This window comes from Macrobrachium rosenbergii, chromosome 43, assembly GCF_040412425.1.
Source record: "Macrobrachium rosenbergii isolate ZJJX-2024 chromosome 43, ASM4041242v1, whole genome shotgun sequence".
Classification (NCBI taxonomy): Eukaryota; Metazoa; Arthropoda; class Malacostraca; order Decapoda; family Palaemonidae; genus Macrobrachium; species Macrobrachium rosenbergii.
The window spans coordinates 42,867,107-42,895,053 of NC_089783.1; the positions used below are offsets into that span (position 1 = coordinate 42,867,107).

Below are 27,947 nucleotides of genomic sequence, written 5' to 3' on the forward strand. Positions count from 1 at the left end.
AAACATAGGAGAAGAAACCTGATATAACACTGAAAAACAATGCTGATCAATAGGGCTAGATTAGGCACATTAGAATTAAAAAACGATAGCAATTGGTTAGAGGGGGAAGATACAAAATGCTTGTACTTTGAAGGAAGTAAGCGAAAACTTGGAACATTTTTCACTTTCCTGCCCAGCATATAGTGACATTTGAGATAGATACGGATTCGTGCAGCAGCCATATCAGGAAAATAAAGAGGAACTGATAGCTAACATCCTTCTTTTTGCAGATCTATGGAAAGAATAAATTGAAAATAGTTGGCAATTTGTAAAAAAAATATGTGGTATTACAGAGACAATAAACTCCTACAAACACAAACATACGAGGAATCAAACGAGTAAGGGAGCCGTTTCATACGGCAATTCTGTCTACTACTACTACTATTACTAACCCCAATAATTGTCATTTAGCAAATTGGTAAATTAAACCCCTATTATTCTAGAGGCCACTACGTTGATATTTGTAGTTTTAATAAGCATTTCACATTTGCAGTTATTCAGGTAAGTTGAATGTGTACAAGATAGTGTTACAAGGGAAATAAACGAATGAAAGCAAATTGGGTATTTGCCATACCCCGCCAGGCAGTAGGGATACTTTTAGCCTACCCAGGGTATTTACCGTCGACTAGCCCACCCCTAAAACTTCACTGAGTTATTATTAAATAAGTAGCATAGCATAACAGCTATAAACTCATTTGCTTATTACAACAGTAAAATAATTTCTCAAACGCCATATGTTTCCATGTGTGTCTTCCATTTCAGTTGTACCCTTTGCTACTAGGAATTAGTAGGCTATTTATGACCATTAGGTTAGGTATTTTGAGTGAAATTGAAAACGGTATTTCCAAGTAAGAGTCCGCACGGACTAGCCTATTACCTTGGAAATGGAATTTTCCTGTACATTTAGTGTTGCTGATGAAGGAGTTCGTGTTGTTTATTGTCGGTCAGTTATTATTAACCTCATAACCTATCTACCCAACATGGTTGGAGACCTTTTGGGAATCTTGGGTTTTGGAAGCGTTGGGAGTTATACTGGACCGCCACATTGTTGTTATGGAACTGTTCCACGCGTTTGCAAGTTGTCAGGGAGCCATATGTTTAAGAAGGGGTTGGCTAAGGAAACTTGTTATAAAAGGAACTATACTAACTTAACGTACCCTAGCAGGCAGTTTTACTTGGACTGTAACAACTTGGTGGAAAAATGCCAAAGGAACTAGGTAAACATCAATAGGCAGGGTACAATACAGCTGGGGCCAAAGGGTTGCTGCAAAGAACTCTTGCAAGAAACTCCCTAAGGGGTAATATCTTTGTGTTTAGGTATATTAGGAGGAACAAGATTGCATGATAGTTCCTGAGTTTCTGATATTTTTTTAAAATTTTAGTAAAAGTTAATGGTATTGGAGTTTTATTGATTTGTTTTTTAGTGTTCTTGATATGCATAATACAAAATCATCGTAAAAATAGCAAATATACTGTTACTATTTACTGACAAATGATTTCTTTATTTGTAAGTTCTTTCTATTTATTAAAATGTTATTGTGAACTCTGATCATAATTTTTTGGTACTTGTGGAGTGTGGTAAAGTATGGGTTAGCTTAGTGTACTTTGAAATGCCTTTTGGTTTTTCATCTGGAAATGTGGGCACGTGGACAAGTCTGAAACAAGATTGGTTCTTTATTTCTGAGTGTCGCCAATTAAGTGGATTTTGGAATTCTGGCATTGCTTGAAAGAACCTGCTTCAACACTTAGTCATGGTTCCTTTGGTGCTAACACAGCATAACTTCAGTTTCTTGAATTATTTTGGCAAATTTTATTTTTTCAAGTGTTTTGAATGCTTGTGATATTCATATTAGTAACAGATTAGTAGTTTAGACACTGGAACTTCTTTTGTCCTACAGAACTTCAGCAGAAACCTGGGGTCTTCGGATGGGGGTAAATATAAAAAAAAAGTGAAGTACAAGGATCTATTCTAACATTCCTTTGAAACTAATGCAAGTTATAATTTTGATTAAGATAAGGTTTAAATATTTTTTAAGTTACACCACTCACTCTTTAAGAACCTGGTAACCTTGACTATGCTAAGTGGGGATCCAGGGGACAAAGCTCCCCCCCCCAGCCAGGTAAGGACTTGGCATCTCAAGTGTGATTGGGTTAGGTCTCAGTCTCAGCTGGTGTCCTAGGTTAGGTTAGGTGTGGTTGTGTTATGTTGCAATCCTATTACTGTACTGAAGTTATTTTAATTATTATACCAAAGATTAGGTTAGGTGGGGGTTTGGGGGCAAAGCTTCCCCTCTGCCAGGTATGGACCCAGCGCCTTAGGTTAAATTACGTTAAATACATCCTTGTATTTCACTAGTTTCGTGTTTTCCCCAACCCAAAAAAGACCACTTTCCCAGAGTGGTCCCCATAATTGTAAGATGTAAGGGTGGGTCGGAGGCTCAGTACAGATCTCTAAAACTATGAATTTGCTACTGAAATGTAAATCACATATTAAAATACAGGTAATTCATATTTTCAATTTCAGAGTGTAATTATGGTTTAAGGTAAAAATTTTCATAATTTCTTATCCTTTGTGAGAGGTATCATGGGTTAATCCAATGAAAGCTACTTTTTTCCCTTACCATTATTCTTGATTAATAATATCAGTGTCCCCCACTATCACTGGTTTTTCTAGAAAGTATGATTTTACTTATTCTTGAGAAATATGAGTGTCCCCCACTATCACTGGTTTTTCTAGAAAGTATGATTTAGTTTCCTCAGGAAACAGTAGAAACGGAGAACTAATGAGTAAGATAAAGCCTGTGAGTGGATGATGTTAAATAATGGAGACAGCCTAATTTATTGCTCAAAACTCACAGCTTACTGCTCTTAGCCATGAAGTTATAGTCCTACTATTTGGCTGAAAGATTTTTAGAAAAAAAATGGAAAAAAATGATACAGAGCAAGATGTTGCTTTTCATTGTGCAGTCTTATATTTTCTGGAGATATGTGGAATAAAATGTTAAATTATACAGCATACTACTTAAATTCTTTGTTTGCCTTTCAGAGCAAAATGCGGTTGGAAGCACAAGCTATTGTCTTAGCTGCAGGCCCAGGAATGAGAATGACCACCTTAACAAATCACAATCCCAAGTGCCTGTTGGCTCTGGGAACACTTCCGATGGTTTGCTATCCTTTGCATCTTTTACAGGAAGCTGGTTTTTTAGGTAAAATCTTTGGAAGTTTTCGGTATTCTTGTTTACTTTCTCATAAAGATAAGTAATCTACTTATTAACTGGTGGTGCATATTAATTTTAGATCCAGTGAGCTTAGTCTGCCTTTAATAGTTCAGTAGTTTGCCCAGAAATTTATTTTAAATGTTCCTATGAGGAAACAAACCTCCATTCATATCTTCATTTTATAGATGTAAAGTAGGCAAGGCAAAGTCATGCAGAAGCAGGACTTTAGTTAATCTTCACCAAGACCCATCATACCCACTTTTGTATCAAATATGAGCACATTGTAATTAATTTCTATGAAGTTTAGTGACCAAGAGGGCCATGTAGAAGTTGGCAAGCACATCCTATGCAACTCAGTGTCTAAAAGATACCACCACAGGTTTATCAAAATTACTGGTGTACATTACCATCTTTGTGGGTTGCCAATCAAATAAAGTGGTATGGAAAATATGTAGTATCATCTCCATATCAAATCAGCATAAAGGAATAAAAGGTTTGTCATGGCTCGATGTATACAGAAATAGAAGTTATTCATATTATTCATAAACTCTAGTCTTCTGTTTTAACTGCTAGAACTGATCCCCTTCCAGCCCTTTAGAATGGCATGCTAAGGGTGATAGCTCTAGTTCACTGAGTCTTTGAAAGGTTTTTTCTGAGGTAGTATGGAGGGGGTTTCACCCTAGTGGTGTGGGGTTGTTAGCCAATAGAGATTCATTAAAAGTGAGATACAAGGATGGTATTTGTTGAGCATGAAGCCTAATTTTCAGTGTATTTCAGAGGCAACAGTGGTTGTGAGTAGTGGCGCAGAACAGAGGATGAGGAAATTGGTAGAACAGTATGATCTGAAGTTAAACCTGGACATAACAACTGTGAACACAGCTGATGATCCTGGGACTGCTGATTCACTGAGACACATTTCAGCAAAAATTAAAGTAAGTTCCTTTTTGCAGTGGCACTTAAACCTGGCAGACTTCTGTACTTATCAGCTACTGTACATTATTATGATGATTTTTTTGCCAGGCTACCCTTTTAGATGATAAAGTTTTGGATAAATCTCTTAAATTAAATGTTAAGTGTGGTGTATACTGGTTAGTTTAGGTCCGTTATTATCTCAGGGCTTATTTCCACTGGCAATACTGAGCTTTTAGCTTATGGTCCTGTTATATATGGATACAATGGCTCTAGTGTCATTCCTGTTGGTTTCACAGTTTTTTAATGTAAGAGCCTGTGTATAACTTACAGGTAAGATTTGCTAGTTAGCATATATTGCCAGATGAGATCAGTGTTTTGTAACTTAAGTGTTATTTATTTTCCATAAAATAAATGTTTTTTGGGGTTTTTTGTGAGGTAGCCAATGTATGTTAATTTACTTTACATATGTTAACAAAAACCTGGCACTTTATTGATAAAAATCAGTAAAACTTTTATTGGAATGAATACAAGTTTGGTAAAAAACAAATAACTTCATTTGACAAAATATCCCAACAAGCAAACCTCTTGTGTAAGTTATTCACAGACTCTTAAATTGCAAAAATGTAAAACCAGTAAGAAAAAGACTAAAGACATCATATTTTTATAAAACAGAACCACAGGCTAAAAGCTCAGTCCTGCAAAGTGAAAATAATTAAGTTCTGTATTTACAGAAACAGATGAAAATTTGATGGTGGTAAATCACAGTTCATCTGAAAGTTATTCACTAGAAAACCATTTTATTAGCAGTGTTAGTACAAACTCAGTACCAGAGAAATCACTAATAATCAAAGAATTAATTAAATTTGGGAGACTTCAGGTTCCTTTTCTTTTTCTGGTGGATAATATATTTGGGGATTTCTCATAACCCATGATGTGGCCATGTAAAAGTAATTTGTTTTAAGATGAAACAAATTGAGTACTGCATAACATTTTGGTGTTGATCTTGTATAGGTTAATATAGGTAAGATTATTATTTTTCAGTTAAAAGTAACTGGTTAAATATGTATTCTTCACAAGTTTTACCTTTGATTTCAGCATAATGTTGATGATGTTGTTATCATCACAAGTGACTTGGTTAGTGATGTAAAGCTCCAGTCCATCTTAAATCAGCACAGGGCTCGTGGAGCTGCATTGACAATGTTAACTGCTAATCAGCATGTAGATTTCTTGAAAGCTACACCACCTGGGCCAAAATCAAAGCCTGCCTTAAGTAAGTTACCCTTACCTTACCTTGCAGTGTACAATACTACAGGCATACAGTGTACAGTAAGTGATTTTTACAATGGAAAGGTAATAATGTGAACTTTTATTACTCTTGACTATTTTGCATAAAAGTTTATTACATCTTCCAGTTTTGGGTGGAAAGATTCACATCTGTTGCATTGTATTACCATGGGTATGTTCAAATGAGATACTTTCTGTTTTTGCTGTATAGCTGTTTTTCTTAGGTGTATTTGTCACCTTGATTTTATTATTATTTGTGTTATATCATTCTGCAGGCAGTGATGTCATATGCACTGAGTCAGAAACTGGTCGGTTGATGTTTGCTGTGGCAGGTGGAGATTATGATGAGGTTCTCAGCTTGTCCGGCCGTGTCTTAAGCAATGCAAAATCACTTGATGTGTCAACATCTTTGACAGATTCCCACCTTTATATTATGAAAAGATGGGTTATTGAGTACATTTTGAGTAAAGAGTAAGGATGGCTTGGCTGCAAATTTTATTTAGCAGTTTTTAATACAATATTTGTTAAGTACAAGCAACAATGTTTTAATTTTAAATCTTTTAAAAAATAAGGTTTTTCTACTTACTAGACAATTTTGTGCTATTTTGATATTTATTAAATGATACTCTTGTAATATTGATAGGTATGTTTGCTGTCCATTAATAGGCTGTCACAAAAGTACAATGTTGCAGGTCACCTTGTGGAGAAATGGGTTCTTTGAAAGATGAAATCATTCCCCATCTTATATCCAGCCAATTTAGTAGTCCTCCAACCAAGGAAAGAAATACCAGAAAGTTAGGTGAGTAGATATATTTAAATTTCTGGAGCAAGTCTTCTATCTCTGGCCTTTGTTATACAGATGTTTGATAATTTAATTTTCATTTATGCAGTGTTCACCATGTAAGGTCAGTTAACAAAAGTTTATTTTTATATTCAAAAAGCTTATAATAATGATTTCTAGTGAATGCCGAGTATTCAGGAATATTATCTTTGTTAACATCATTAACAAATGAGAGGTGCATAGCATTACATCCGATCTTAGGCAAGCACATCAGTCAGCTTTGAGCAGTCATAGTAGGGATACCATTTTACAATATCTTTTGATACTTTATACAGAGGCACATTCTATGAACTTTGGTTGAATAAACGTGATATGAAACCTCTAGTGGATTATGAATTGTGAAATTTAGGCTGTAAAGTCCAGCACTGTGACACTTTGTCATCCAGTTCATAAAGACAGTGAAAAAGGGAGTCGAGTGGTAATGCCTCCAGTACACTGCATGAGGTGCACAGACAGCACTACCACTCTATGAGGGGAAGATTTTAGCTGCATCCTTCTTACCTAAATTGAGGTACAGACTAAAGATAATTAATGAATTGCAGTAAAGCAAATGGTTGTTTTAAATTACATTAGTTTTTAATTTTTATATAAGCTGCTTACCAAGTAATTACATAGCTGTTAGTTTCTATTAACTGGCAGCTAGAGTTTTGAAATTCGTGGTAGCACTACTTTTGTTTTGGCTAGGCAAGTGACCCCACCCACTTTCAGGGTAAGAGAGGAACCAGCTTAGCAAACGAGCTCAGTATGTTTCTGCCGGCTGATGGCTGTGGTTACGGTGATTGGCAGCAGCGGTTTTTTGAAATTTCTCTTCTCTCCTGATCTTGGATCATTGGTGAAGTATTCACTTTATGGTAGCCTATTCGGCACAATTAGTTAGTGTCAGGTTTTCTATGAAGACTAGTATTACCGCATTTGACAATTATTTGGACTTTCTTTGACTCAGCTTGTTAGCATGTCTGACTCAGGCTCTCAAACTGTTAGGTATTGCAGTAAAGACTGCAATATGAGACTGATTAAAGCCTGTTATGACCCTCATACTCTCTCTACTTCTTACAGGGGTCAAGTTTGTTCCCCTGAATTGATCTGTAACGAGTGTGTCTCTTGGGATCCGAAAATGTGGAAGACCTTGAGTAGTCATTTAATGAAATTAGACAGGAATAAAAAGAGAAAAGCAGCGGCTAGAGCTAGTAGTAAGAAGACTTTAGCTAGTTAGGTGTCGGCAAAATCTTTGTCTGATAATTCTGATTCTTTATCCTTTGTTCCACCTGATGCCGTGTCTCAATCTGTACCAATTACTCCACACCCTGGTTTCCTTACTCCCGATCCTGACCTCACATTACTAGCCATGAGTCGAGAATTAACCTTAAGTTTGGTTTACTCATTGACACGATGGAGAAAATTGGTGCTTCTGTTAAAGTCCTAATGGACAAAGTGAATGTGAAAGGTGATAGTGAAGTGTTAGTGGAGGAGGTGGCTGTCCTGCCAATTCTCCTAGGCCAAGGTCCCTGGCAAACTCCCCTAAACCTGGGAGGAGCCAAACTGGCAGCCCAAAGGAGGTTGGTGGGGTCTGCCCACAGGCAGTCGCCCCCTTAGTCGTACCTGTTGCCGATTCCCAGGTTACGACAGAGCACCGTCGGAAAGGTGTCTGTGAATTGGATCGTCTGTCCTCTAGTATTTCCAGCAGTGACTCCAGTCCGAGGCGCCAATGGCAAGGCGAATCTCGTCCTCTGAAGAGACGCGCCACTGATGCTTCTCAGCCTTCTGCTGTTCTGATTAAGAAGGCTAAAGAGGCTTCTCCAGAACGTCTTCCTTCCTGTAGCTTCTGGGACAGTCTGGAACGTTTCTCCCAGGATCAACCAGTGTTAGTGGGCCAAGTTCTACCTTCTAAGCACGCTACTTCTCGGAAGCACTCTTCGGCAGGACTTGCCGAGACAGATTGTGATGTCGGAATGTGCCAAACTCCTGTTCTTGCAGCACCTATACAATCTGCTTTTCCTGAATCTTCGTTGGCGGAGAAGTCGTCTGTGGTGCCAAGGTGCCCAGTGGCACCAGAGCTTCCTTCTCCAGTGGTTTATGATGCTTCTTCTGATGTGGCTCTCTCCGAGCGCCATTCGTCTGTTGTGCGTCCATCATCTTCTGAGCGCCTCTTTGCTGAGCGCTCTTTGGCTCCTGAGCGCCCGTCAGCTCCCGAGAGCTCATCAGGTCCTGAGCGCCCATTGGCTACCAAGCACCCATTGGCTCCTGAGCGCCCACTGACTTCCGAGCGCCCATTGGCGCCCGTTCCCATCTTGCAGCAAGACGCTCCTTTGGCGCCCAAGGTTAATTCCACTTCCAAGCCCCCGATTTCGTCCGTTTGTTTGGCAACGCCCATGTCTTCTTTGGTTCTACCTGCTCCGGCTACAACAGTTGTGCCTTCTGTTTTGGATCCTTCTGTTCAGTCGATCCAACACAAATTGGACAATATCCTGGGCTTAATTCAGAAAGCCCCGTCAGTACCCAGCCCGTTGCGGATTTGTTGCCAATTTCTTCGGAGGAAGAGGAAGTAGCGGACCCTGTTTCCCTTCCGTCGGTATGCCTCTTTACTCAATTTTCTACTGGTCAAAGGAAAAATGTGCGGAGGACCTTCGCAAGACCCTTCCTCTCACCCAGGATTTGGGCCTGTTGTTGAATTTCCAAAATTCTCAACTGACTCCTCAGGAGATAGTTTATTTGGGGATGTGGATAAACTCTTGGAGTTTTTGGGTTTTTCCCTCCCCCCAAAGGATAAACTCCTGCCTTCAGAAGATAAACAAATTTCTCGCCCTTCAGTCCTGCTCTGCAAACAGTTGGATGAGCCTGTTGGGAACTCTGTCGTCCATGGAGCAGTTCGTGTCCCTAGGAAGGTTTCATATGAGAAACCTACAGTTCTTCCTGAAAGTCAACTGGAACAGGAAGAAACACCCAGATTCTTTTGTTTTTCCAATAACAAAGGAAGTAAAACATCTGGCCTGGTGGAATTCAAGAGACAAGCTCTCTCAAGGGAAGTCACTTCTCTCTCTGAACCCCGACCTAGTGTTTTTTCAGACGTGTCAGACCTAGGTTGGGGAGCCCTCCTGGGAGACAAAGAAGTTTCAGGCCTGTGGACTTCGGAACAGATGAAGTGTCACATCAGCATGAAGGGATTGACGGCAATTCACTGGGGATTGCAAGCTTTTACATTGGAGGTGTCCGGGAAGACAGTGTCCGTCCATTTGGACAACACCACGGCTCTGTCTTATATAAGAAAACAAGGGGGAACTCATTCTTTCTCCCTTTGCCAAGCAGCAAGAGCCCTTCTCATTTGGGCAGATCAGAATCGAACCCAGATCCTAACCAGATTCATTCAAGGGAAATGCAACATTTTAGCAGACGAATTCAGCCATCGAAGACAAGTTTTCTCCACGGAGTGGGCTCTAGACCCTCTAGTTTGCTTAGAGTTGTGGAAGCTGTGGGGAAGACCGATTCTAGATCTGTTTGCGACCGCAAAAAATCATCGTCTCCCCCTGTATTGTTTGCCAGCGCCAGATCCACAAGCTTGGGCGACAGACGTGATGCTTCTGGATTGGTTGAACATGGATCTTTACGCCTTTTCCCCATTCAAGATGGTGAGAGAATGTTAAACAAATTCCGAAATCATCGGAATGTAAAGATGACGTAAGTAGCCCCAGTCTGGCCAGCCCAAGAATGGTTCCCGGACTTGCTGGAGCTTCTTGTAGATTTTCAAAGACTATTACTTCAAAAACTCAGTCTACTCAAACAACCACATTTCAGGAGGTTCCATCAAAGACTGTCCACTCTGGCTCTGACTGCATTCAGACTGTCTTCAGATTGGTGCGAGCGAAAGGATTTTCAAACGCAGTTGCAGACGCTCTTGCTCGTTGTAGATGACTTTCCTCCAGCAAAGTTTACTAAGACAAGTGGACAGTCTTCCATGACTGGTGCAGGAGAACCAACATTTCGTGTTCTAAGACATCTATAGCGGAAATCGGTGATATCCTTCTATATTTGAAGTCTACCAGGAACCTCTCCACCTCAACCATTAAAGGATACAAAGCAATGTTGAGCTTTGTTTTTAGACATAGAGATTTAGATCTCTCCTCTAATAAGGACCTTTCTGATCTTATCAAGTCGTTTGATACGACCAAGCAAAAAGAAAATAGGCTAGTAGCCTGGAATTTAGACGTGGTACTGAAGTGGCTGTTGCAACCACGCTTTGAACCTTTGCAATCTGTCTCCTTAAGGGACCTTACTAGGAAAACTCTGTTCCTAGTAGCGTGAGCGACTGCCAAGAGAGTCAGTGAGCTTCATGCTTTGGATAAAAAGGTTGGTTTCTCTCAAGGTAATGCAATCTGCTCATTTACCTTAGGATTCTTAGCCAAGAATGAGTCCCCTGCCAACCCCTGGCCTCACTCATTCGTTATTAAAAGTTTAATACTGTAGATATCCTAGGTCCGGACGAAGTAGAAAGGACCCTTTGCCCTGTAAGGGCGTTAAGATACTATTTACTGAAAACAGAAAAGATCTGTGGGCCATCAAGCAACCTTTGGTGCTCAGTTAAGGATCCTTCTCGCCCTCTTTCGAAAAATGCTTAAGGATTTAATTCTAGAAGCGCGCTCAAAAATTGACAAAGATACCTTGCCCATAGTGAAAGTCAAAGCGCATGAAGTAAGGGCAGTTGCCACGTCCCTGGCTTTTAGGCATAATTTGTCAATTGCCTCTATCATTCAAACAATGTTTTGGAAATGCAAATTGGTTTTTGCCACTCATTATTTGCATGACATTGAAACTGTCTATGAAAATTGCAGTACCTTGGGTCCTGTTTCGATTGCTGGTCTGGTGTTGGGAGAGGGATTGTAAGAAGCTTCCTTCATCCTTCCTATTTTTTCGCCTTGATTTATGGTATTGAGTCGTAGGAGAGCCTGGGGATACTTGGTATTTGGAGTGCTCACCAGTTTTTATCCACAATGGTTGGGTAATGGTAAGCTGTAATGTTTGGCTATAGGCAATTGCTTTGTTTTATTTATTCTCTGGTTGTGTTTTTTCTGGTACTGTGCCCGGGGCAGGGGCGAACTGATTATTCTTTGTATGCAATCGTACACTCCTTTGCAACAGAGGAATCCCGCCATGGAGCAGGTGACTCCTGGCTATACTGCCACGCCGCTATACATTGAGATGAGCGCCATCCAGAGGCAGTACTTTTCTGTAGCAGCTCTCTCAACAGGTAAGGGACCAGCGCATTTTAACTAATGCTAGCAATAATTCTATTTCTTTGCATTACTAATTTGAATGTATTAGGATAGATAACCCATGCATCTCACCGCCTATAATGTGGGATTCAGCTATGTAATTACAGTACTTGGTAAGTAGCTTATACTGTATAAAAATTACATTTTGTTCATGAGACTTACCTGCCAGATATATATATAGCTGTATTCTCCGAAGGTCCGACAGAATTTCAAATTTCGCGGCACACGCAGTGGCCGGTCAGGTGGTTAGTACCCATTCCCGCCGCTGGGAGGCGGTATCAGGAACCATTCCCATTTTCTATTCAGATTTTCTCTGTCGCCGGACTGTCAACACCTGTTGTCAGTTCCTCCGCCTTTTGGATTTCGGAAATGTTGTTGTCACTTAAGTATTTTGGTTGTTTTTTGGTATTCGACTGGATCTGTGACTTGGCATACGCTCTTTGTGGACCGTTTTTGATATTGCTTTTGACTTTTCTTATAATTAAGATGTCTTACCTCTAGCTATCGAGTCTGTAGCTTGGGTGAATGTAAGGTGAGGCTATCGAAGACTTTGATAGTTCCTCACTCTTTTTATGTATGATATGTAAGGGTGTTCAATGCTCTATGATAATCGGTAATGAATGTGTGGGATTGTCTGAGGGTGAGTGGAAGAAATATGAAGCCTATATGCTTAAATTGGAGCGTGATAGGCTGAGGAAATCTTCCTCCTAGAGTGCATCCTTAGTTGGACAGTCAGGTTTTCTCCTACTAGTAACCCTGTAGTAATTTATTACTAACCCTGTAGTTTGTTGCTGCAGAAGGTAATTCCCTGGCTCGTGTGAGTCAATGCGTGCTTTGAAACTAAAGTGAATGCAATTCAAACGCATAGTGTTAGTGCTAGTGCCCCTAGTGTTGTGGAGGGGGCGTCAGATCGGCCCTATAATGCCTCTAGGCCTGGACCTCTGTCGAACTCCCAGGACCAGGGAGGGGCATGTCGAAAGCCGCATGAGGGTTACGGGGCTTCCCACCGATCTGGCGTCCCTTCGGCAGGTCCTGATGACGCTACCCAGGCTGCCAGGGATCGTGCTCAGGCACGCATCCTGAAGGATTGCTTCGCCCTCCGACACGTCCTCCCGCCACGGGTTGGAGCTCGGTTGGACTCTCGCCTCTTAAGAGAAGCTTAGAGGAGAGGACGCCCACGTCCTCTTCCTCTAGACGTTTGTACTCTTCCCCGAAAGTTGCGTGGATATTCCTCTGCAGAAGAGAATAAAGTGTTTTTCGAATGATCACCTACTCGACCCCCTGTCGCGCTAAGGCAAGGGCTAGAGCTTCTTCCCTGTGGAAGGAAGTATACGTCTCTCGCCCCTTCCTTCTCTCAGGTTCAGCCCTTCTCCGAGAGAGTGGCTTCTCCAACGCTGTAAGATTTTGTTGGGTTTGCAACAACAGCTGGATGCTCTCATGAACCTTTCAAGATTCGAATCTGCCTGTTAAGAGGTACAGACTTTCACCTTCGTCTCCCGCTTCGGGAACGATACAGAGCGTCTGTCTTCTAGAGAGAGTGTTTAGTGGCTTCCTATTCGTCTTCCCGAAAGTTGTGGTGTTGGCCTTTTTCTCTTGTCTCGCGCCAGGAGCGCCTTTGCTCTTCGGCGCTTCTCACGCTTCACGCCTCCTCACCTTGACGCCGGCGCGCCCCAGCCATGACGCCGCGCGCGCCACGCTGACTCTCTTCTAGTACTTGCCACGGAGCCTCTCGCGCGTCACGCCATGACGCCCGCCGCGCTTCGCCGTATAGCTTCAAGTCTTGTGTTGACACCGCTCCAGTTGTTCATCATGTCGCACAACTACCCGCTTCAACATTTGATGTCCTTCTTAATTTAGCCAGTACTTGCTTCGGCAGTACATATACTAATTGGAACGATACAGAGAAGATTAGCATGGCTCTTGCGCAAGGATGACACGCTAATCGTGAAGCGTTCCACATTTTTTATGTTTACTATACGCATTCTAGTTGACGACTTCTTCGTTCGCGGAGTTCCCGCTTACGTATCGGGCGAATCGAACTACTTTCACCACTCACTCAAGACCCACCAGCTGCGGAAGAACATCCTCTTTCGTCACAGCCTTTGTATGAAGAGAAACTTCTTTCGTCTTCTTCTTCCTCTGATTATCAGACTCTGGCTTTTTTCTTAGGGATCTGTTTCCTGAGACTTTTCAACCGTCGGCTCCTCTCTCTCCACCCTCGCAGTTGTCTTTGTCTTAAGGGGAGCGTTTGACGAAAAAATCGGAAATAAAATTTTCTGGGATATTTTATATATGGCATCATACATATCCTGACTATCTTCTCAGAAAGTTTTATTTAAAAGTTCGCCACAGTTAGAAGTTATAAACAAAACAGTAACCTATCATAGTCAAATTACATTTTTCATATAATGTAATGATATTGTCAGTATATCGGTGGTAATTTCCTTTTAGCTATGAAATAATATCTAATGCGATCTATGGCAACCTGTGGACATAGTACGCATCAGCGAAAGACAGGAATGCCGCAGGGCAGTCAGTGGCAGTCAGTCAGTAGCAGCTCAGAGCTTGACTAAGTAAAACGTCACGCTGGCCAACCTCAGCCGTGTTTTGACACTCGCTTCATTTAGCTTCATTTAGCGAAGTTATATTACTTTGCAGGTCTATTTTTTGGCTTTTCATTATGTCATAAAAACATCAAACTGTGTAACGGCAAGCAAATAAATACACAGAGAAGCAAAAATATCGTTTTTTCTCAAAACTAAAGTTATCGACATTCAAACTGCATCTCCTTCATAACGCTTGCACCGATCTCAGATACAAAAAGTAAACGAAAGCTAAATGTTTGCATAACAAAGGGGCTTCCATGGAAGCAACACGAGACCCGCACCACGAGAAAGAGTTTTTTTCCGAAGGAATGTCACTTCAAGAGAGGTAGCAAGTGACTCCCTTCATCTCCAGACTCCCTTTGCAACCAGGCTTCATTTTGCACAAGCCTGGAAAGAGTGAGGGGCAGACGTTTGGTCCCTCTCCTACTGTTAGAGAGAGGTTACTTGATTCCCTTCCTGTCTCCTCTTTTGTTTTTTGTTTCCCAACTGCCTTCCTGTCAAACAGAAAATTGTTTGACCTGCTCAACAGATGTTCGAGCGGAGAGCAGTGAACAGATATTGACTCGGTGTTCCCGGGATTTTACTACAGATTGTTTCTAGTCCCGAAACTTTCAGTAGGCTGAGACCCGTCTTGACGTCAACAGGTCGAACAACTTGGTCCGAAGGAAAAGTTCAAGATGGAGACCTCGCAGTCAATACTAGGAGCCCTTCATCCCGGGATTGGATGGTATCTTTGGATCTCCAAGATACTTTATCTTCACGCCCCAATTCATCCACGTTCGGTGAAGTATCTCAGGTTGTCTTGGAGGACTAGACGTACCAGTTCAGGGCTCTCTGCTTTGGACTCTGCACAACGGCCATACCACGTTGAAAACACCGCTTCGTCCGATCAGCGGTTAAGCAACGCGGTCTGGTCAGTACTTGGATGGTTGACCGCCTAGGAACACCAGATGCTGTTGGCGTCACAATTTTGCTCCGAGGGCGTTTACACGTCTCATGAAAAACGCTGCGATGCAGTTGCATCTGTCGCACGCCAGGATCTCACTCTACTTGGACGACTGGTTGATTCGAGCGCCGCCGGCTTAAGGTATCTGGAGGACCTTCAGTTGACTCTGCAACTCGTGAAGTCCCTGGGACTTCTGGTCTGTGGAGAAGTCGCAGCTGATCCCCTCACTGTCCATTGTGTCTGGGAATTCAGATCTATTCAGCGGCTTTTATAGCGTCTCCGTCGCAAGAACGGCAACTTCTATGTACGAAAAAGTTTCGGCCTTCTTGGAAAAGGAAACATGCTAGGTGAAGGAAGGAATGAGTCTGTTGGGGACCATTTCCTCGCTGGAGAAGTTTGTTTTCTGGGGAGTCTGCATCTCAGGCCTCTTCAGTTCTTTTTGTTGGAGAACTGACAAAGCAAGGAAGACTTGAAAGAGGAATTGAGAATTCTTCCTTATATAAAGAGGATCTGTGGTGGTGGCTCGATCCAACGGAATTGCAGAAAGGGATCTCCCTCAAGCTTCTGAACCCCAACCTAGTGTTGTTTTTCCGACGGGTCGTCAACAGGTTGGGGGCAACACTAGAGGGAGAGAAAGTGTTAGGAACCTGGAGAGAGGAACAGGTGTCCTGGCACATCGACTTCAAAGATTTGGCGGCTATCTTTTAGCTCGCCAATTCTTTCGAGGTCCAAGTTTGCAATCGTGTAGTTCTAGCAAACTCGACAATACTTGTTCCCTGTTCAGCCTTGCAAGAGAGATTATTCTTTGAGCCTATGCTCGCAACATTTCGATTCTCACAAGTTTTGTGGCAGAGGTCGAAAATGTTCGAGCAGACCTGCTCTGTTGGCGCCATCAACTCCTGCCGAAGGAATGGACCCTTCATCAGGAGGTTTGCCAAGATTTTTGGAGATTTTGGGGTCGCCATCTTGTGGATATTTTCACGACCTCAAGAACAGCGAGGCTCCCTATGTAAAGCTCATCTGTACTCGACCCTGGGGCAGTTGCGATAGTTGCTCTTCCCTGGGATTGAACGGGAATAGATGTTTACGCCTTTTTCCCCGTTCTAAATTCTGGGAGAAGTCATACGCAAGTTCGCGGCCTCACAAGGGACGAGGATGACTCATCCCCCCATGTTTTGGCCTTCGAACCACTGGTTCTGGAGTTTCTCTTCTGGTTGGTAGACGTTCGAGGACCCTTCCTATGAGAGCAGACCTGCTCATACAAACCCACTTCACGAGATATCTTTGAATCTCCCGCCTGAACCTGACTGCTTTCAGACTATCGAAACTTGGTCAGAGCGAAGGGGTTTTTTTTGGCCAGGTGGCACGGGCCATCGCTAGAGCCAGAAGTTCTTCATCTAAAGGATATTTCTAGCGAAGTGAGCAACCTTCAAAGGTTGGTGTAGAAAGAAGGGCTTTTCCTCTTCCTCTATCACTGTGAGCCAGGTTGAGGATTTTCTCCTTTACTTAAGAGAAAAACTCGATATAGCAGTTCCGACTATCAAGTGTTATCGGAGCATGCTTTCGATTGTATTCAGACACAGAGGATTAGCTTTGTCTGACAATAAGGACCTCCACGATCTTACGAGTTCTTTCAAGACGTCCAAGGTTCCTCAGCTGATTTCCCTGCTTGGAACTTGGACGTAATGCTCAAGTTTTTGATGTTTAGTCCTTTTTGAGCCTCCACTCTGCATCTCTTAAGGATGTTACTCAAACGGCATTCCTCGCGCGAAGAGAGTGAGAGAAGTTCGAGGTCGTCATGTGGGCTTCAAGGAACACAATGCTGTCTATTCTTTAAGCCCTAAGTTCTTGGCTAAGAATGATAGGTCTTCTAACCCTTGCCTAGACACTTTGAAATTAAAGGTTTAGCAGACCTTATTGGACAGGAACCTGAGGGAGTTCTATGTCCAGTTAGAGCTCTCAAGTACTACCTTAAAAGAACACAGGACACTCGTGGTCCATTGGATGTTTTATGGTGTTCTGTGAGGCAACCAGTTAAACCTATGTCGAAGAATGCACTGGCATTCTTCATTAGGGACGTCATTAAGGACGCACACTCTAGTTGTGACGACTCCAACTTCAAGTTGTTGAGAGTTAACGCTCACGAGGTGAGGCAGTTGCTACCTCCATGGCGTTCAAGAAAAATATGGTACTCAGTGACATTTTTAGTGCCACATTTTGGCGAAATCAATTCGGTGTTTGCCTCACACTCTTGGCAAGATGTTTAGGTAGCATACGAAATTGCTTTTCGCTGGGGACCATACATTGCTGCTTCAGCAACCTTGGGGACAAGGGGCAACTCTGATCCTATCCCCTTTATTGTGTTTTTGTGGTTGTTGGGTCGACTACTGGAGGCAGTCTTCCCAATCCTTTGCAAACTAACGCTTTAGGTGTTGGTTAGGTGGTTAGTAATGCTCTTTTGTCCTCTTTGTATGGGCTATGATCTAGTCACATTGTGGTCACGCCCGTTGACAGATCATCTAGAAGTCGCCAGCTATAGGTCACTACCTCTGGGGTCTCTAGTAAAGCAGAAGCAGACTAGAGTGACAGTAACCACTCAGTCAGCTACGCTATCAGATAAGGAACCAAAATAATTTTACCAATAATTGGTTTTTTCCTATTTCTTGGCTGTCTCTACCCCCTCCAAAGGTGGTATTCAGCTATATATATATCTGGCAGGTAAGTCTCATGAACAAAATGATATTTTAATGATAAAATAAAGTTTGTTCATACTTACCTGGCAGATATATATATTTATATTGCCCTCCCTCCTCCCCTCAGGAGACAGTGGCGTTAGAAAATCTGAATAGAAAATGGGAATGGTTCTGATACCGCCTCCCAGCGGCGGAATGGGTACTAACCACCTGACCGGCATCATGCAGCCGCGAAATTTGAAATTCTGTCGGACCTTCGGAGAATACAGCTATATATATATCTGCCAGGTAAGTATGAACAAACTTTATTTTATCATTAAAATATCATTTTTATAATAAAATAGTTTTATATATACTTACCAAGTAATTACATTATCAAAGCCCTCCCTCCTCCCCTCACATGGTTGGAAGGCATGAACATATTGAGCTCGTTTGCTAAGCTGTTCCTCTCTTACCCCGAAAGTGGGCGGGGTCACTCGCCTAGCCAAAACAGAAGTAGCGCTAACGAGGATTTCAAAATTCTAGCTGCCGGTTAATAGAAACTAATAGCTATGTAATTACTTGGTAAGTATATATAAAATTTTATTTTAATATAAAAATGTCATTTTCCTTTTCTGTAGCACATGAAATAGCTAATTATGAGTTTTATGGAAAACTTATTTTGCTTTCAGAAAGCTACTGTATATTTTTTTTTCACAGACATTCATGATGTTATTGAGAATGAAGAGTATGATGACTTGGTAACAAAGTATAACAGCAGTGTTGTATTGTCCCGTCATCATAGTTCAAAACCTGTTGATTCCAGAGTTTGTTACATATATCATCATCCTGGCTTGTGTGTCAGAGCAAACAATCTGAATTGTTACTGGGAACTGAATCGCAAGGTAAGATACCGTCTAATCATACTTAAATAATTTTTACCTCTAGTCCTTGTTGGAAGTAATATTCTCTCTAATGTTCATTAAAAAATTATAGCAAGAAAATATTTAATTAACTTTGATAAGATTACAATTAGCAAGTGGCCATGAATGTATATCTGAGAATTGTGAACATAGTGTTCAGGGGCCTTGCTTTTTATAGTGTTATTAAAAACTTTTTGTTTGTTGTGCACTTCTAAAACATGCACCACTTGTACTGTATTCTCTTTATGAGCAGTTAATTTTTGTAATAGAAATCATATGGTGGTTGGGAACTCATTACTTAATTGTATTGATAATTCACTGGTGTTTTCAAATGTAGATTGTAATTAATAGTATTATTAATTACCCTCTTTGCAAACTTTGTTGTAATTTTTGTTACTCTTCATTTTTTTAATTGATAGGTACTGCAACAGCAACTTGGTGCAGAAGTAGGATTGCGTTGCTTTGGTCACTTTAAATACTTATGATTTATATATGTTCCCTGAGCTTTGGTTTATGCAGTTTAATTAAAGCAAGTGAAGTATTTATGGTGCCTGATTCATTCAGAGTGGTAAATCTGTTTATGCCTCTTCTCTTCGGGTTATGTGTATTCCTGTATATTTTATACCTTGAAAAGACATGAGTAATGGGAATAAATTGTAATGCAATACCAGTATTATATTGTAACGTGCATTATTTATTTTCAGATGCATTCACTGTTCAGTGAAGTCTGTCCTAACTCTACATGGAGCACAAGGCATCCTTCTGCAGATGTACATGAAAAAGCCCAGGTAAGTTACTGGTCATAGTATTTCTTTGCACATTTCCCTTTATATTTTACATGAAGCATACCACTACAAGACAAAATTAGTGGATCAAAAACAATTTTAAAGCAGCTGAATATAGCAAAGAACCCCTTTCTAAGTGCAGCGTAAATATATGAGACAGAAAATATAGGCAGGGTGTTTTGCCAGACTTATTTTATTTTATGAATGCTGTTGTCGCCAGGATAATTGTTTTGAAAATACATAAGTGGCGATTTGTAGGGGAATTATTATTTTGTTTTGTTAGTAACAGCTCTTGCAAGAAAATGAATAGTACTTTTTTACTGCATAATTTGCAATTTTGGCCTTATTTTCGTATGACTTATATTGATGGTTATGGAAGTTGCTTGAGTTGTTGATTACTATATATATTGGCTTTGATGATCATAGAGTGAACCAAAAAATTTAGCTGACCATGACAGGGTCATCTGTATGTTTAAGTTGACCCTCCATTTTGTTACATTCCGTAGGATAGCATCATAGTGGTATGTCTTATGAGTGGTTTTCATTACTCTTACAGTTATGCTTCTCATTAGTTTCAAGAACTTGCAGTAAGTTTTTGTCTAGAAAACTAAGATGTTAGAGATCTTTAGATTTGATGTCTTATGAAAACTTCAATTTTTTGTAATCCTGTATTTTTTCAAATTTTGGCCATTTGGCATAAGTAGAGATTTGGTACTCTTGTTTGTGTGGTGTTTCATTTCCTAGCATCAAGTATGATTGTAGGAAGGCGGTCATATTGTTGAAGACTGGTAAGGTTTGGGGAAGAAGAACATTTCTCTTAGCATGGGGACAATGGATTTTAAAGTTGGATGAAGTAGAGAGATTGTTGTTATACCAGAGATAAAACAGTATCCCTATAGAAAAGCAAAATATTCAACAATGTGCTGATAATGCTGTTACTACTCTGTGCGGATGTATGGACAGTAAAAATATGGAATATATTTTGAAGTGGTGACTTTAAAATTTTCTGATTTGTGGCTAGAGTGCATGAGGAATGTTATTTTACAAGTAGGGAAGTTTCAGAGTGGTGTCAAAGGGCTGGAAACTAGATTCGAAGACTGAGGTGGTGTGGACAGATAATGAGCAGATGGAAACAGTCTAGAAAGCTGTAGATGTGGAAGTAGAAGGACAAAACCAGAAGGAATGTCCAGAAAACCCTGACTTAAGGGCAGAGATGAAAACCTGATGGGAATTTAGGTAGATTAGTAAGCAATGAGAGAGTAGAGAGAATTCCTCTCACAGTAATTGAAATTTGACAAAAATGGGATTATGTTCATTGTTATATCCATGGTATGGGTACTTTTTGTATAGAAGGCAGGAAAGATGCTTGTTTACTACTCTCCTATCATCATTGGTGATTTTTCTGTTACAAACAGGATAAATAGCTTAATAGATATTTGTAGGCTGCATAGGATGTAAATTTCATGTGACTTGGTTGTATTACTGGTTACATGTCACAACTTAAATATATAGCTTGTAAAGTGTTAGTATCAAGGTTTGATAACATCACATGAGGGTCATTTTAATTTGCAATTGTCTGGTACATTAATTTGTAGTTTATACTAAATTTAATTCTTGTCTCTGAAGAATTGGTGGTGAAATTCATCTTACTGCCATACAGTGTTTTCCAAAATATATAGCTTGTAAAGTGTTAGCATCAAGGTTTGATAACATCACATGAGGGTCATTTTAATTTGCAATTGTCTGTTACAGTGATGTGTAGTTTATACTAAATTTAATTCTTGTCTCTGAAGAATTGGTGGTGAATTCCATTTTACTGCCATACAATGTTTTCAAATATTGCCATTCAAGTGAAAGCAGAATTAAAAGTCTTCCCCATGTCCATTACAGTAAGATATCAACTTTTCAGGTTAGTCCTGATACTCTTATTGGAGCAGGATCTGTCATATGTGAAAAGACTAATGTCAGCAGCACTGTGGTGGGAAATCATTGCCGAATCAACTCTTTTGTACGCTTGACTAATTGCGTTCTAAGTGACTATGTCACTATTGCCCAGGGGTAAGTGCCATTGAAATATTACTTTTACTTATTAAATAACTGGTATTGAATTGCTATACAGTGTGTATTGACATCAGTGTTACATTGTTAATGATTTTCTTGTTTTTTGTTTTAATGATTACAAAATATTTGTAGAATATTATGGCTCAGTTCAGTTCAGGATTTGAGAGAATGTAGTTAAATGATAAAGCTAATTTTTTTCTCTAGGTGTGTACTGGAAAACAGTCTTATAACAACAAACATTGAAAGGAAGTGTACCATTAAAAACTCCATTGTTACAGACCCAGAGCGTGTTGAAGAAAACAGTAAGTTTTTCAGTGAATCCTTTTGCCTTAAAAAAGAACATCTTGTTATTGATAAAAAAGAAAGCTCAAAGGTAACCAACCAAATACACTCACTCCATATAAATAATTGTAGATGATGTAATACTGTACTGCTATTCAGTCTTCATCAGTAAGGTTAAAGAAACAGCTGGATTTGGGAAGTGAATATTTTATTTGATGTTTTACCCAGTTCTTACCCTTCTTCCTTGTCTTAATCGTCATCTGTAAACTTTTCTTCATCCTTCTCTTTATTGTTAGAATTGCTTTCACTGAGTTGGAGGAAGACGAAGGGAAAGTCTTAAGCTTTGCGTAAGAAGTCCAAGGTTGCTCCAGAATGTGTGCAATGTAGTAGAGCACTCTTGCTTTAGGAAGTTGTCTTTGATCTCTTACACCTCATTTGTGCTGTTCACCATTTGGATTTGAGACGCACAAGAGGTATTGCCTTCTTGTTCTTCCCCTCTTATGTCTTTTAACATGGTTGGGACCAAGTATAGGAGCAGAGGGGCAGCAGGGTCAAAGTCTTAACTCTGTTCAGATGGAAAAACTACTGGCTCTCATCTGCCTTCTCCTACAAGAGACTCATCTGGTTTGATATGAGATTGGGAAGAGACGGTATTCATGCCTTGGGGGATCTTTTGGGCCCTGATGGTCCCTCTCTCCCAGAACCTCTGCAGGCTGATCTGGAGCAATGCTTCAGATAGATTATTTCACTCATCCATGAGTGTAATAGTTTCAGAGAGGTGACCTTGGCTTCATACCTGCGTACAGTCTTATCTATGGAGCTTTCCTTAAGGAACACTCTGGGGGCGACCTGTGGTCTCAGTTGGCTTGTATTATGGAGGAGGTGAAGACCCAGATCTGTGGGTTTAGGCATTCTCTTATCTCCAGGAGAGTGTAAACTCATTCCCCTGCTGTTTTCATCCAAAAGATGGTAATATGCACTGCATGATGTGGAGGCTATTCTGAGGTTGGATGCATTGGTATTCTGACTAATGAGCAACCTCCTCCTGGAGAGACTATCAGAAGGGTTGGTTTCTCATTCAGTAGTTGAGGAGAATGCCATGGAGTCCCTCCACAAACAGAATGGTATCTTGACCAACTGAAAGTTCTTGGTAAGGTGCTAAGAAAGTCCTGCGGCAGACATTGCTTCTGTAGCCGCACTTGCTGAAGTATCACCAGTCCCTGGAACTACACTTCATAGCTGGAAACTGTGACAATTCGTGTGAGAGAGAGGCTTTTCTCACTTTTCAGTGCAGAAGACGTCAGGTGCTACCTCCAAGTCCATAGCAGATATCTATTGGGCAAAGTGAGGCATCTTCTGTTACTGTCATCGGAGGTGTCTCCCTCCACTTGGAGTCTTTATACAGCAGATGGTGGGCTTTATCGTCTACCCGCATTGAGGTAAACCCATTTCTGCTCCTGCAGTAAAGAACTACTACTCAGGTTTCCATGAGGAGTTTTGAGCAGTCTTTCCATCCATGCACTCATACTTCTGGAGTTGAGTGTGAATTATGCTCTGTAGTGTCACTTAGGTGCTGTATGAGACCCTGAGGGATCCTTCAGATAGGGACATCACACTCAAGAATGTCTTCCTGCTACCTTAGCATTAATGAAGATGGTAGGCAAGCTGCTTGGTCTTGCTTATCTAGTTTAGCACTTGCAGGGTTGGGATACCTATCCTTTTTGTTTATTTCTAAGTTCTTGGCCAAGACTCAGAATCTGTCAGTCCTTGAAAAGAGAGTTGAGAGTTTCTTGATTTACTTAGTCAAGATTCAGAACCCACCAGCCCCTAACATAAGACTCAAAAGTCCTTGATTCTCTCCCTCTGGAACTTTGAAGGTGATCACCATGACACAGTGCTATTGTATCCAGTGAGTTTTATGGTACTGCTTGCAGTAGACACGCCATCTTAGGACTGGGTGTAAATGACTGTACATTTGTACTGGCAGGCACAACTAAGAAGTATTGAAATATACCATCTTATCCTGGCTCTGGGAATTAATTAAACTGTTATATCAGTCATTGGTGGAGGGAGATGGTTCCATACCCTGAGCAAGAGTTCATAAGTCAGGGCATTGCTACATGCCTGGCACTCAAGAACTTTTCAAGGGTGCCAGTACCTTAGACTGCCAGACTTCTAAACTCTTTTTACATTGCCCTTTGGACCTGAATCACTACATAATTTGTTGTTTTATGCCTTAGTGTTGCTAGGACAGAATAGCATCTTGCCTAAGATTTACATTGGTGAAAGGATGCAAAGGTATGTTCAGTTGAGAAGAAAACTAAATTGAGCAACATTAGAGCAACAAAAATTTAAACTTGAGCAGACGGGTGAAAAAAGGCCAAAGAGAACCCAAGGGATGCTTCACAGAATTTTCAGTATAGCCTACATTATGCTTTATTGGCACATTGTAGGTGGTACACCATATGAAGGGCTCTAACAAGAAGTGCCCAGTAGGGGGATAGTGCCATCAATGCACATCATGCAGTGCACTGTAGGTATTACTACTTAAGGTTCTTTGCAGCGTGCCTTTGGCCCATAGCTGCAACCCCTTTCATTCCTTTTACTGTACCTCCTTTTATATAATCTTGCTTCGATCTTACTTTCCACCCTCTCCTAACAATTGATTCATAGTGCAACTGCGAGGTTTTCCTCCTGTTATACCTTTCAAACCTTTTCTTTCAGTGTCCCTTTCTGCTCTGAATGACCTCATAGGTCCCAGTGCTTGGCCTTTGGCCTAAATTCTATATACAATATAATCTAACAAGAGAGGGATTTTACTTTACATATAGAGTACGTAGTATGAAGTTTATTTTTTCTTACTTGTAAAGAAATTTGGACACCCATGCTTTCCTTGGCATAGGCTGGGGATGATTTTGCAGTGTATTAATTTCCCTCATGTTTATCATAATGGTAAGAATTCCTCTTTTCAGACATTTAGTTTTGTGTTTTGAAAATAAATGAACCTTGTTTTAATTTTAAAAAACACTAAGTTAAATATTTGGAGCATTTATTTGTTATGCAGGCATTTTGACATTCATGCTAATGGTTACTGTATTGTACTATTAAAATATTTTTTACCTTTTCAGTGTCATACACCAATGAAATCTTGGAGGCATCACAAGATTTTGCCTAACTTCCATGGGTGAATGGCTTTCACTGAAGAGGAATTTCATTTCTCTAGTTGTGAGATAGCTAATAAAAAATTAAAATCCAGTCTGAGCATTAATCTGACCTTTTGTATAATAATAATAATTGGCAGTAATTCAAAAGAATGAAAATGTAAATTTTACTTAATTTCATAATACTATCCAACTTAAATGTTAGAAAATTTATCATTGTAAAAAAGGAACCAAAGTGTGTATAGTATATACAATGGAAAAGTTTTTATTTTTGTACATTATTTCATGAAGTGGAACTGGTTAGCAAAGAGAAGACATTCTTGACATTCACCTGATACTGTATTATTAGCTGTGAATACTGTATTTCACTTTTCCCACATCATCCTTTACCTTGAGATTATTGTGCTGTTTTATGGCTGCATTCCATAACAGCAAGAGACAATGAAGCTATTGAAATTTTTTATTATACCAATTGTGTTACTTCATTATTTATTAACTTGGGTCTGGCAATGTTAAGGGTGCTACAACCATGATGCCTAAAAAAATTAAGTATTAGGTAATAGGTTTACACATTTAATGTCTAAAGAAGCATATACTGTTGCTATTATAGTTCAAAGTAATTATCTAATAGGTATCTAAGCAATTTTGTGAACTTATTTCATAGTTCTGCCCACTTAACTAAAATATGATTACTCAAAAACTGCATTTTTTTTTTCCATTTTCTGCAAGCTTTTATCTTACTGAATAAAATTCCTTTCTCAGAGTAGAGAAAATTAAATTTAATGAAACTTTTGGGTTATGTACTTTAATATATCCACAAAACCTAAAAAAAAGAAAGGAAACTTTTTGGTCTTTAATTTCTTTATAATGTTAAAAATACACACTAAAAAATATTTTTGTACATGAATAACAAGAACTTTGAGAGGATGAATTTTATGACTGTTCCCATATAAATGAAGCACTGGCTGAATATGTAAAAATCTAAAGCAAATCCCTTCAACCATAAGTTATATTGTAACAAGCCCTTATGGGATCAGCATGCCCCTTAATTATGCACTGGTTTAACAACACTCCTGAGTCGCATTTATTGAGCCTTGTATTGCCCGGCTTAAGGATTAAATTTGATACGAGATGAAAATTAGATTGTGTTAATAATAAAGCAGTTAGACAGCTAAGTTGGAAGACAAAAGTTGAAAGATGAAGAGTAAAGGCACAAAGCAACACAGCTGGTGTTGGAAGGCACTGCAAAGAATCTTGCGTACCATCTGCACATTGCACACTAAAACTACCACTCCCTTATGGAGCTTATATGGTTAAACACTGCAAGTTTGAGCTACTGGTTAATGTTCCACTAGCAAGAGTGCTCTCATCATAGTGTATGTGTACATTAATATACTACCTGTAATTTTGCTTTGTGTTGATGCTCTCCTAGGTAGCATTTCCATAATTTTTCTTTATGTGGTACCATATATTTTATGAAAGTGTATACTGCTCTCACAGTAGCTGTCTTGACTTTTCACAAATGATGCCTCAGAAACACTGTCACTGACTAACTTTTCATTTATCCAAATGAGCAACAATTTCTCAACCTCTTCAATTCTCTGAAATACTTTTGTAACAGGTTTCACTCCCTTAGCAACACCAACTCTTTTGATGGCCTCTACATTGTAATACTGATGTGATTGTAGTTTTTGGCATAAATACTCTTTGGCCAGATCAGTGACACTGAGAACATGTTTAGCTCTTTGTATGAGTTTGTTTTCAAACTACAATTTTTGTCTACTTTTTTTTGTTTGCTGTCACCTCTACCCTTCTTAGGCATCAGAATCACAAAAAACACACACACATACATACATACATGCATACACCAGAAAACAAAAGACAGTTTAGTAGAGTTGCGCAATGAGCGACAGCTACAGGTAAACTAACTACTTCCCCTTTGTTTAAGCTGGGAACTGCACACAAGTGACGTACCTAAACCCTTGGATGTGATAGTCAGTCATGTTTGTTCAGGTGAAAACTGCACAAGATGAAAGAAAACAGCAATTTTTTGCTGTTTTTTCTGAGCTGATAGCCCTCCAATTACTAAGATACTACTATACTTCATATCCTACCACCTAAGTACTGTAGTGATATAATGGGTAAAATAACAGACTTATCTAAGGTTTGACAGCATAAACAAAATTTTTTATATTTTTGTTTCATAAATCCTACTCTCATCTGACTGGGTGTTCCCTTCTTTCATCCTGACTAATTTCATGTATTACGTGGCTTTAGCTTTACTAAGGCTTAGAATGGCAGAGGATAACACTGTGTCCAAGGATTTCCCTCAAGAAGGTGTTACTCAACTAACCAGTCATTTTGAGTGATAGCACACAAGTAAAATAACATGTTTGACACCTAAAAATATTTGGAATTGCAGATATACTTCAAGGTAATTTCCAAGGTCTTTTAAGGACAGTTTTCATAAAGGCCTGTGAATGGCATTTCGGGAGTAGGTTGTAACCAGTTCCTTGGATCCCATGCTGTGTTATGTCGCTCAATTACATGGAAGGTGTAGATATGTCGGGACTTTGGAGAAGTATTTTTAGCACTCTTGTGATCAACTTGCCCATTTATCAGTACAAGAGTTCCTGAAAACAAAATTGACCATGACTTTCGCCTGAAAGTAACAACTGCTTTGAAACTGTACATGAGTTTCTTATGAAAATCTATTGTTTAGGTATTTATTGTAAAGCTTCTGCCTAACAGCTGTGCCATTTCATATGATTATTTTCTCTCCTATAGACTGTTCAATGGTATTTAATGAGAAGATTATGAACTTAGGAAATGAAAAATAAGTAAAAATAAATACTGTACATTATAAATGATCAATAGGGAGGGTCTGAGCTTCATTAGTGTCATACAAGGTCATGGAACACATTAACATAAATCATTGTATAGCACTGTGTTT

General features: G+C 39.9%; 2 protein-coding genes and 1 non-coding gene across 12 annotated transcripts in view; 2 read left to right on the forward strand and 1 right to left on the reverse strand.

Annotated features, from left to right (window-relative positions):
- The first annotated feature begins 335 nt into the window (after positions 1–335).
- eIF2Bgamma (eukaryotic translation initiation factor 2B subunit gamma) lies at positions 336–25,088 on the forward strand. 2 transcript variants are annotated; one of them, XM_067087066.1, is made up of 11 exons: positions 336–377; positions 3,086–3,245; positions 4,035–4,189; positions 5,265–5,439; positions 5,729–5,924; positions 6,146–6,252; positions 18,503–18,687; positions 19,410–19,493; positions 21,400–21,548; positions 21,756–21,853; positions 24,962–25,088. In XM_067087066.1, exons 2-11 carry the CDS (start codon positions 3,092–3,094, stop codon positions 25,006–25,008), a joined length of 1,350 nt encoding a protein of 449 aa, XP_066943167.1. In that variant the 5' UTR covers positions 336–377; positions 3,086–3,091; the 3' UTR covers positions 25,009–25,088. The 2 variants fall into 2 exon arrangements, with proteins under 2 accessions (XP_066943167.1, XP_066943166.1); XM_067087065.1 differs by having other exon boundaries at positions 366–540.
- On the forward strand, positions 13,419–13,522 carry LOC136829082 (U6 spliceosomal RNA). Its single transcript, XR_010850285.1, has one exon. It is a non-coding gene; the product is annotated as a U6 spliceosomal RNA (small nuclear RNA).
- Positions 24,866–27,947, reverse strand: part of LOC136828823 (phytanoyl-CoA dioxygenase domain-containing protein 1-like) — a 67,177-nt gene continuing 64,095 nt past the window's right edge. For all 9 annotated transcript variants that reach the window (XM_067087071.1, XM_067087068.1, XM_067087070.1 and 6 more), the window contains one exon: positions 24,866–27,627. In XM_067087071.1, coding sequence (XP_066943172.1) covers positions 27,446–27,627 — 182 coding nt within the window. In that variant the 3' untranslated portion in view covers positions 24,866–27,445. The remainder of the gene's footprint in view (positions 27,628–27,947) is intronic.